The sequence below is a fragment of the Mastacembelus armatus genome, chromosome 15, assembly GCF_900324485.2.
Source record: "Mastacembelus armatus chromosome 15, fMasArm1.2, whole genome shotgun sequence".
In the NCBI taxonomy this organism is placed as follows: Eukaryota; Metazoa; Chordata; class Actinopteri; order Synbranchiformes; family Mastacembelidae; genus Mastacembelus; species Mastacembelus armatus.
This window is the reverse complement of record NC_046647.1, coordinates 7,580,861-7,591,557: the sequence shown is the minus strand read 5'-3', so window position 1 is coordinate 7,591,557 and position 10,697 is coordinate 7,580,861. Positions and strand designations below refer to the sequence as shown.

Sequence of the window (10,697 nt, the reverse complement as noted above, 5' to 3'; positions counted from 1 at the left end):
CAATGAACTCACTTCTTTCATATAACATATTTTTTATTTACAGTTCAAATGTTACATCAATTATAAAATAGCAGCCTGTAGCATTGATTTCTATTCAGTCTGATTTAGTGATGAGATTCAGCACCTTTCAAACACTTTATAGAGATCAGGTAAGTTGGCGATCTGCAGCACAGTGCCGTCCTCGCTGAAGTTCTTTGGAGGACAGAACAGCGTTCGGAAAGCTTTAAAGATAATGTGCTCAACTTTCCAACACCATGAGTTCACATCAGTGTCCTGAAACACAGTATCACATTTTAATTTGTTGACGTCGTTATGTTACAGTAAGCAAAACCAGTCAGTGTTGAAATGTGTGCATTATTTTTAGCATTCTGTTAAAAATGGGTGCAGTGTTCTGTCATACCTGCTCCTCTCCTGGCTCAGCCTCCAGGATGTACTGCTTCCTGATAGAGTAGAACATGCTGCACTCCTTACTGAAGTCTCTGAAACACTCTTTTTCACTGTCCCAGTTCACCTGCACAACACCAACCAAAAACCTTCAGATACACTTTGTGTTTCTAGCCATGCATGAAGAGAAAAGAACAACCTAACCTCAGTAGCCAGGCGCAGGATAAACATTGGGAGACCCTCCATGATAGGGGTGTACTTGTCGAGCAGTAGCGGGAGTCCTGTTAGATTTCCTTCCTACAGGGAATTAAACTCATTTTTAAAAACACGGCCCATTATGATGAATCAGACAAACTTGGAGCCTGCACCAGAATATTTCCAAACAGTAGATGTATCTCATGCTGTCCCAACCAACCTGGTCTATCTCCATGGAGAAGTAGTCCATCAGCATATCAGATTTCTTCTTCAGGAAGTCCACTATGTACTGAGCCAGGCCCTCTTTGGGTCCGTCGTCTTCTGTCCAGCCACTCTCCTCAGAGTCCAGAGCCAACATGGCCAGGTCATAAAGTGGAGCTGGTGTCTGAATGCAGATAATTGGCCATAAAATTCCAAACCTGTACGGCATCATTCACAAGCTACACTTTACTTACAGACAGCCTCAGTACGCCGAAGTTCCCGAAGTCATAGATCAGTATTTGGTAGAAGAGCTCTTGGCTGCAACAGAAAAAAGGGGAGTTGAGACATAAGGCAGCAAGATAAAAAACTGGAAATGACCCAGGTGTGGACTCTGACCTGAGTTTGGTGGTGTTGAGCAGGTACAGTTTGGTGTGATGCTGGATCAGAGTCCACTGGGGATTCACACAACCCACAAACGAATGATTCTGCAGCATCTCTTGAAGACCTAGAGAAAATAATGTGCATGCTCAAAAGAGGAAAACTGTCAACAAGCAAAATATATAATACATTTTGAGTGAAGGTATGATTCATCTAAATGGTGATGCTTGTCTTGTTTACCTTTGTGTGCGCTCTCTGTGATCTCAGCTCTCAGCTCTCTGACACTGGTCAGTTTTATCGCTCGTCTCTTTGGCGTGGCTGCAGCCGTCAGGTCTTCTTCCTCCTCCTGCTCCGTTTTCCTTGGACGCTTCCTGGCTCACAATAATAAACACAGTGAATGTTTAGAGACACATATGTTGTCCAGGTACTAATTCACACCCTCTTATTTTGGAGAGATGCAATTTAATGATTGCACATTTCATCGCACACTTCACCAGGGACAGACAGCTTTTGTCTTGACATAAGGAATGCAGCATGTACTTGACAAGACTGCATGAATTATGTTTTTCTGCCACTTGGGGGCAGAGGAATCCACACTATGATGAATATAACCTTGTCACATGATCATTAGAAGATCATTAGGCCAAGTTAGCAAAAGCATACCAGTTTACAGATCCTCCAAACACAGAGTAACATTACATTCATTCAGAGTCACATTTTTGGCCAGGTGCTGAATAAAGCTCAAATATTTACTCCCTCATTGTGGCTGTTTTAGTTCAAACAACTAAAACAAATATCTGGGTCTCAAGATGTTTCTTCACCTGCTGGTGTCCAACTTTGTCTCTTTGACAGGTGTTATACTCGGGATATATCGAAACCTTTTAACAAAACCGGACTAATGAGAGCGGCAAGGCTGAAGCATAGCGTAAATCTGCTTCTTTATGAGTAGTGGAGCTTTAAAAATGCTTCAAAAGAACAGATCAAAGAGCAGCCACCCCATGTAGCCCCATTTACTTTGACATTCTTCTTTATGCTCTTTTACTCAACTCAGTTGCTACCAATCAATGTTCATATCTGATCCTCACATTAATCATAAATAAAGGACCTGTCCTGATCCAACTTGCAGAAATCATGTCTGGATTGATCATGACAGTACTGACTGAGTGCATAATCCTCTCCTGTAGGCACATACTGACCCACCCAAACCACTGCAGCTCTGGTGTGACTCAGTTTTGAAAAGAAGTGAATCACCTTTGAACATCGTGAACACCTTCTTCCTCGCCTTTTGGCACCTCTGCCTCGTGCTCAGCCAGGGCCTCCAGCATATCTGCATCGTCCGTCTCATCCATGTCTATGCTGTCAGGCTGGGCGGTTTTGGTCGCAGGCTCTTTGCTGCTGGCACCAGCTGGTTCGGGGTCAGGGGGAGGCTTTTCTTTTGGTTGGAGGAAGGCGTCCAGCTTCTGAGCGCGACAGTCGGTCCTCACCATCTGATGTGCGTAGACCCTCTCAGTGGAATCTCCTGCGGCACTAGAGGGCTTGACTTCACTGCCACCTGAGACTGAAAGCCCGGGCAGCAATGTCTGAACAAACACAATGTGTATGTATCACAATATACACTCGGTTATTTTTTTTTAACTAAAGAAAAAAAAAAAAAAAAACACAATTGGACACACTGTAACGCTGACAGATGATCTCTGGGAGGAGTTGATGTTTAGTGAAACCATGTTGCCATAGTAACATGTGACAATGACGGCATATTTACAGACAGTGAGCCAGTCGGATCATACCTGAGTGAAATATGTGCGTGAAGAGTTGGAGCCCAGGAGTTTGCTCTCGATGTGCTTTTGAACGCTCTCGATGACGCTGTCCTCGTGCAGGAAATGCACCTCGTGCTTTGTGGGATGAACATTCACGTCTACGTTCTGTGGGGCGATCTCTAGGCTGAGGTGTTCAGAAAGCACCAGTGAATATAAAATGAATATCCATGATGGAATCCATTGTAGAAAACAGACAAATGCACATTAAGTTACCTGAGGTAGAGGAAAGGGTGTGTGTTCTTGGGTAGGTATGCAGCGTAAACTGTCTCGATGGCTTTCTTCAAAGCGCTCGACTCCACCAGACGATCTGAGACATCACAGATCACAGTCTCCGTTTACCAAAGTGCTAACAAGATTAAATTAACCTCACCAGGCAGCTCCATCTCCAGTAACGTTTCCATGATACGTACGATTAATGAAGAGGATCAGGATGCATTTCTTGACTGAGTAGTTTGCATTTGAGATGTAGCCTTTCATCTTATAAGCAAACTTCTGATCCTCACAGCAAACTTCAATCAGCTCCCTAAGAGCATGTCAGAGCCAGTCATGCAGTCAGTGATAAGAGGTCACATGGCTACACAGAGCACCAGATCACACTTTATTCTCTTCTTGGCTGACTAATACCTGCTGACTGCATTGCCGAACACTCCTCGAATATTATCCACTACAGATGCATTGGGTAGAGTCCTCACATCTGCCACGGTCTCCCCTTGCTGAAAGGAAGCACAAATATAAAACGGTAAATAAATATGTGCATTGAACAAAGGAAATGATTTGAATCTTGCACTTTACGTCAAACAAGCACACACAAAGGAATCGTACTGCTGCAGTGATTAGTTATTGGCGATTAAAACTGCAGGGCCATTCGAGGTCAACTTTCTTCCCCAAACTATCCTGCAACAGCTTTGTGCTTTGAGTTGGGGATTTAACTTGTAAAAAGAAGCCACATCTCACCTTTTTGACAGAAAAGCTTTTTCCTGAATTGTGTATTGCGTACCTTCAAAATAACATATGAACACGTGAGCACAGATGTCATCCAAATACAACAACGTTCATCAAAAAGAGCAAGAACCAGCAGAGACACAAGGAGTCAAGAAGACAGACCTGCTGACCACATCTACAATCCTGGAGTACTCATCACTGGGGCTCTTCAGGGCTTTCCTCCTGGTGGACACATTATAGAAGAGGTCCTCCACCTGCAGGGAGGCACAGCAAACTGTTAGAGGAGTCTCAGCAATCCCCAAACTTCACTCTGCCAGAGGTGACGTGTTCAATGAACTCACGAGAATCTGTGTTCCTTGGTTGCCAGCACATGGCTTGGGGGGGCCTTTGAGTTTGCCATCGCTGTAGCTAGCCCTGCACGATAACAGAAGGTCACTCCTGGGACTTGTGGTTGTGTCAAAACTATTACCATGTACATTTACTTTTACAAAGACAGGAGATCTAATGTCATCACACCTGTAGGCACACTTGGCATCCGCTGTCTTAGTTGTTATGGTCACATGGGCAACATGGCTTACACTGGCGAGCGCCTGCAAACAAAGATGGACGAGAAAGAGAAAAGTGGCGTAGAACAATATGAATGAACCTTTATGACCCTGAGGTCTAGATGATGCTCACCTCTCCTCTGAAGCCATAGGTTGCAATAGCTGAGAGGTCCTCAAAAGTCTGAAGCTTGCTGGTGGTGAAACGCTCACAGACAATTTCCATGTCCTCTTTCTGTGATAGAGAAGCAAAGCTGGGTCAGAAAGCAGCACATTTAGACCTCGGACCTGAAGCAGCAGCAGCAAAGAGCAGAGGAGATGACCGGGAGGGAACAAACATCTTTGCTCTTATGTCTCATTTGGTCTTTTAGTGTGAACGCTCCCAGAAGTTATTTTTTCAGTTGTGTTGTAAACAGACAGGTCGCTCACCCTGATGCCAGTGCCGTTATCCTGAATCTGAAGCAGCTTCATGCCGCCGTCTTTTACTGTCACCTGGACGCTGGTGGACTTGGCGTCCAGGCTGTAACATAGAGGAACACAGGGTACAGTTACTATGCAGCTGGCTGCTGCCATGTACTGTCCCTGTTTTGGCTCTAAAGTTAGTGAAAGCCAACATCAGCGCGCATCAACTGGGACGTACCAGTTCTCTATCATTTCTTTGACGGCGTTGGCCGGACGCTGGATCACCTCTCCTGCAGCTATGCGGTTGACCACGGTCTCATCGAGTCTCCGGATAACTCCCGCCATGATACCAGCGCTGCGGACACACACTTACTTACTTACTTATACACACACACACACACACACAAGACCTGACAAACGCTTTTGTTTGGCCTCAAACGAGAAACGCGGGGAGAACAAGCGGGGTGGGGCTACGACGTCACTCGCAGGCTGTCTTCTTCTGCGGTTAATATTGTGGCTTCAAAACATCCACAGCGCCTCCGTACTGTTCCATCTAAATCTCCGCATTGTACCCTACACGTCGCGTATAGAGAAAAATACATATAAGTTAATCATTAATTACCTTATATTTAAATAAAATAAGGAGTTAATTTCAATCATTAAGTGATTAATATCCATCTTACTTTATCTATAATATACCAAAATATAATAAGGAGCATATACTTCCTGTTATAGAACAATAAACATTATTTTGTTATGTTTTGTCCCACTTTAGGATGAACCATTTAAAAGCAGTTTGTCTTAACTACTTTGCCTTCCTTCTTTCTTTCAGGGAGCTATTGAAGTAGTTTGTGTACAACAGTGTCATGTCTATTTTAATGAGAACACTCCGACCAACTCATTAACATGTAAAGTTGGATCACTCTGATCAGAAAGTTTCACCTGTAATGTTTACTAAACTCATTCTTTCATAGTTATGATAAACTTTTACAAAAACTGTGGGAGAGCTGAAGCCTCTACTCTGTTCTGTCTTCCTCACTTACAAGGGATTGACTGTAATCTTCAACTGTGCACATAGCCAGACCAAATATGTGTCCACATTCCTCGCAGAACCGCATGTCTTCTCAGGGGGACTTTTTTTCAGCAGATCTCTAGTAATCCAAATCCAAAACACAAATGTCTCAGTGTTATTTTGTGAGATTTTTTTTCAAATTAAAGCAAATCTACAGTGTCTGTTTGATTGTTACTTCAGGTGCCAAAATGATGGTGCTAAAGTGTTAAAGTATGGCCTCAGGCAGGATGACCTCAACAGTATAAAATGCTGTGAGTAGGCTATCCGGGGAGTGGCGCTGTTTGGATATCATGACCAGGAGCCTCGGTGCCGTCCCACCAGAACTCGGTTCTGACTTAATGACAGTTTTTCGTTTATATTTAATATTCAGTCCAAAATTTTCAATTCCAAACAGTGCATGGATTTAAGATGAAAGAGAAAGGAAGATAGGCTGCTGTATTTTATCTGACCCCATTCCACAATCAACTTTATACACAGCAAGCAGGAGAAGATTTACAGGGACAGAGATCGTGCCGCAAAAATATTCTTTGATCTCCCTGCCCCTTCGAAAGTTACTGTAATTTTTTTAGGGTCCACATCTATAATTAGAGTTTTTGAAGCAGAGATATGTTGGAGCTTGGCTGGAGGAGCAGACATGGTTATTCTTGTCCAAATATGGATCAAATAGTGCAGCTTAACTAAACTTTTGAAAGCTTAGTTGGATATTTGTGTCTGAAAGACAAGGTGAGAAACAGACTAAGCTCACTCTCTCAGTGCAGTATATGTACTTAGAACCTGTTATCCTTCAACTTGTAAGTTAAACCACATGACAGTGTCTCAAGGAGGGAAACCCAGTTAGAAAACTGAATTTCTTTGAATACCTTGTAACCTTATACAAAAGCATAAGCCTATAGCAGGCTGAGAGCTTACTTGGCAAGGTTAAGCAGTTTAGCAGCATGATGAGCTGCTCTTTGAGCTTTTGCCAACATGATTTCAGTGCCACGAATCAGCTAACCACAGACACACAAGAGCCACAAAAGCAAACAGCACAACCTGAAAGGTCACTGGAAGTATGAAAGGAAGACGACTTGGCAAGTCACAGAAATGTGACTTTGATTAATCCATCTCCTTCTTTGCATATTTGTCATAATCAATGATCTGCTCATGTAACTCTCTGTAGGCTGTATTTTCAGCTGAAGCACAGGGTTCTACCAAAAAGAGTGTCTCTTCCTGCATTATCTGCGCTATCAATAATTCCAGACATGCACTTTACGTCATGCTGGCATCGATCATGTTCATGTTTACATTACTTCAGCTTGTTTTTCAGGCTGAGGGAAGCGCAATTATTGTGTCTTTGCATTGGAGATGTATTTGGGGGATATGACGCCTGTCCTGGGATTTGTGACCATGACACAGTGCAGGACGTTCCAGCATGTGCTGCAGCCGCAGGATGTGCTACAGGATACAATACAATAGACCTTGAAACAGATCAGGCATGTAAAGAAAAGTTGAAGCAAGAAACAACATGACAAGATGCAGAGAACAGTTGCTGTCCCCTGTTTTTCATCTTTTCTACCATCAGGCAGCAATTGGGATATCATTGTGACTTTGCAGCCTGTGTAAATTTACTCTTTGAAAGGATGAAACTGTAAACATTATCTGCCACAATGCTTCAATCAACAAACGTTCTGGGTGGGGTCAGAACTGGTTGCATATCTATCACATCACTAAAGGCCGCATTCTGCTTTTTTCACTACTGAGCAGTAGTGAAAAAAGCAGAATGCATTTTCGCTTTCAAACCTGCAGTCACTGAAATTCAGATATGAACTGTTCCGGAAAACTGCCACAGCCACTCCTGCAGCGACCTGCCACATGTGATGACAGGCACACACAAGCATGCATGCTAAAGCAGTTGCACACACACTTGCAGATATGTGCACAAGTGTGCACATATACATGCAGGCAAAAAGTCAAGATAAGTCAAAAGAGCATCGTAGTTTAAAGTCCTAGTACAAATCATTTGTAAATACCCACAGAGACACAGAGAAAATATAGTCCTACATATATGCAAATAGAGTTGACAAGTAAAATACCATTCAAATCTTATACAAATGCACACCTGCAAGTGAGTAGTACACCCGGCCCATGACAGAGGTTACAATATTTTAAGTTATCCAGCAATTTCATGTCAACTGAATCAGTGGTGGATTACACTCTAATACACAATGGATAATTGTCAGACATTACCAAAACAAGACTTAACCTTCTGCTACAAGTGTAGTGCCTTGCATTCAATTGTAACTGCACTAATTCATCATCCTCTTAATTTCAGCTTCATCATCTCTGTAGGAAAGCATGATCTCACCTCCATGAGAACTGGTGCAACTTCCTGAAACTCTGGAAAAATGCTGCATCCCAAAATGGATTCTGCAGCTGCTGCTCTTCCTTTTCCTTTATTTTTTCCTCCTCATGCTCTTCCTCTTTCCTTTTCAGTAAGACAAAAGCCTTGAGACATTTGTTCCTAGATAAATTTAAAAAAGTGGTGCTACTGCAGAATTTAAGTGCATTTACAGCAGCTGTGCAGTACTGACCAACGATTAACAAAAGTATTAAACTTGCCCACTGGTGATCAGTAGATATGCAGCTCTATGCTGTGGGCTGTTATTAGGCTGTACTAAGTTTTTTTTTTGTTGTTGTTTTTTAGCTCAACAGTGTAATTAACATTCTCACAGTGAAAATGCAAAATGTTTCCTATTCTGCTTTAATTTTTTTTAGTTTAGCATTTCTTTCTACTGCATTATTGTTCAGACTGACCAAACACTTTGAGATTATAATTACATGTAACAGTATGTAACATTTAATTAGTTGTCTGGTTTCAACAGGGGCTGTTCTGTGGATTAGTGGTTAGCACTGATGCTGTGTAGAGTTTGCATGTTCTCCCTGTGCTTGTGTGGGTTTTCTCCAGGTACTCTGGTTTCCTCCCACAGTCCAAAAACATGTATGTCAGGTTGATTGGTGACTCTAAATTGCCCATAGGAGTGAGTGTGAGTGTGTGAGGTTGTGGTTGTTGATAATGGATGGATGTTATTTACAGATCTTATTCCAGTTGATGTATTGAAGATTCACAGCTCTACTTTGCTTTCAGATTCAGGGCTGTGATTCATGTCTCACTGGACAGTCACTGAAGCCCAGGTCTCTCAGGCCCCTTCTACACTGGTGTGTAAGCTGTCAGCTGTTCAGTGCTTTGTAAAAGTGCTTGTGGTGTTATGGAGGCACAGTCGTGGGTTAGATAATCTGTATTGTCATAAATCGGAGCCCAACTATCTACAGTCTGAAATGTATCTCTTAATACTTAACCAGACTAAGTCTACAAAGTCCCCATGTAGACATGATTATCAGTTGACTCTAATCACCTCTGTTGTATGTTATTTGTTAACCACGGGTGAAATTGTGTTTTTGAGCCTTTTACAATAAAGGAACATTTTTACTGACATTGTGTTATCAAAGAAATCATATCAGTTTGATTCATACTTGGAGATGTTTTATGATTGGGGTAGGGTTCCAGCTCTGAGTCAGTGTTCAGCCAAGTTCATGTTACACAATCAAAGCTGTCAGTCACAAAACAACAAGGCAGGACAGCAAAAAGCCTGTCTGAGAGTTACACGGGTTCAGACAGCAGTGTGGGGAACAGCGTAGCAACCCCCATGAACATGAGCAAACATCAGTTTTGAAGTTTCTATTCTAACTGCTCCTCTGTGTGCCTTGGGCGGAGGGAACAATGTGTGATTGTCTTTGAGTCTTCACTTTAACTACTGTGTTGAATCACTTCCTCTACTTTAGTTACATCAGAATCCATCCACATGTCTATTTTAGGGCTGAGTGTGGAACAACCATCTCCATTTCTCTCCTTTCAGAGTTTAACAAAACATGTGGTCCCATCCTGGTATCCCAGATAGCCCTCCTGTCTACACCAGATACAGCAGATACATCAGAGCCTGTCTGATGCTGTATTCATTCTGTCTGTGGTGATTGGTGCATGAAAGGTTGTTAATGAGCCAAAAAATGAAACAAAAGAATGAAGGTTGTCACCATGTTGGCAGAAGACACCTGTCTTTCCCGCAGGCTTTGAGGTTTTCTCATGAACACCTTGTGATTTCTGCTTTTTTGTTTGTGTTACTATACTGCGCCTTCATTAAAAGGAAGTCTTTATAAATACTAATCCTGCTCGCCCAGTGTCTCTATTGTTTGTTGACATCCTCGTCACATTAAGAAGTTTGAGGTTGACAGATTAAGGCAGTTTCTTTGTTACCATCCGTGCATTTAAGTGCCATAGCGTCACACCACAGTCTTCGCTCGATGCATGACATAGTTATATCTAAAGAGATCTTGTATTACCTATGTCGCTTCTCCGTGTCAATCAAAGATAGTGCCCTCATATTGGTGAGAGATGCTGTATATGGGGCGTTTTTGCTCTGTGTTCAATAAGGAAGAGAAGTCTGGTGATTGTCAGGACACACAAAGTAAAGACATGTGGTTAGACAAAACATTAAGCTTTGATCATTTATTTTTAAAACTGATGTTTCAACCACACCTGTTCTCTTGTTACTCCATATACAATACTCAATCCTATAGCAAACTATAAAATTGATAACATGTAATTAATTATTGATCTTTCTCTGCCAAATTAAATTGTGATTGTATGAGATGTGATCTTTTAATGCCTATAATCAGGCACCACCCTCTTTAAAGTGTTGTTTAATAAGTCATCATGATGTAGGCAGGACT

The 10,697-nt window shown here is 42.2% G+C and overlaps 1 protein-coding gene across 2 annotated transcripts; it reads right to left on the bottom strand.

Annotated features, from left to right (window-relative positions):
* Positions 1-15: 15 nt before the first annotated feature.
* On the bottom strand, positions 16-5,331 carry mlh1 (mutL homolog 1, colon cancer, nonpolyposis type 2 (E. coli)). Of its 2 annotated transcripts, none has more exons than XM_026308459.2 (19): positions 5,100-5,331; positions 4,889-4,979; positions 4,596-4,694; positions 4,434-4,507; positions 4,259-4,331; positions 4,080-4,171; positions 3,930-3,972; positions 3,600-3,688; positions 3,386-3,498; positions 3,189-3,282; positions 2,946-3,099; positions 2,410-2,738; positions 1,399-1,529; positions 1,177-1,285; positions 1,035-1,098; positions 800-964; positions 589-681; positions 401-511; positions 16-273 (listed from the first exon to the last, which is right to left on the bottom strand). In XM_026308459.2, the coding sequence occupies exons 1-19, from the start codon at positions 5,204-5,206 to the stop codon at positions 118-120; spliced, it is 2,187 nt and encodes a 728-aa protein (XP_026164244.1). In that variant the 5' UTR covers positions 5,207-5,331; the 3' UTR covers positions 16-117. The 2 variants fall into 2 exon arrangements, with proteins under 2 accessions (XP_026164244.1, XP_026164245.1); XM_026308460.2 differs by having other exon boundaries at positions 118-273; positions 3,600-3,685.
* Between the last annotated feature and the right edge of the window lie 5,366 nt (positions 5,332-10,697).

Excerpts from the sequence above, each read along its gene's own strand:
- mlh1 (XM_026308459.2), bottom strand. The coding sequence starts at position 5,206 with ATGGCGGGAGTTATCCGGAGACTCGATGAGACCGTGGTCAACCGCATA. Across the intron at positions 4,508-4,595 it reads CCTATGGCTTCAGAGGAGAG|GCGCTCGCCAGTGTAAGCCA; the intron begins GTGAGCATCATC and ends CTTTGTTTGCAG. Across the intron at positions 3,283-3,385 it reads CCTGATCCTCTTCATTAATC|ATCGTCTGGTGGAGTCGAGC; the intron begins GTACGTATCATG and ends GTGATGTCTCAG.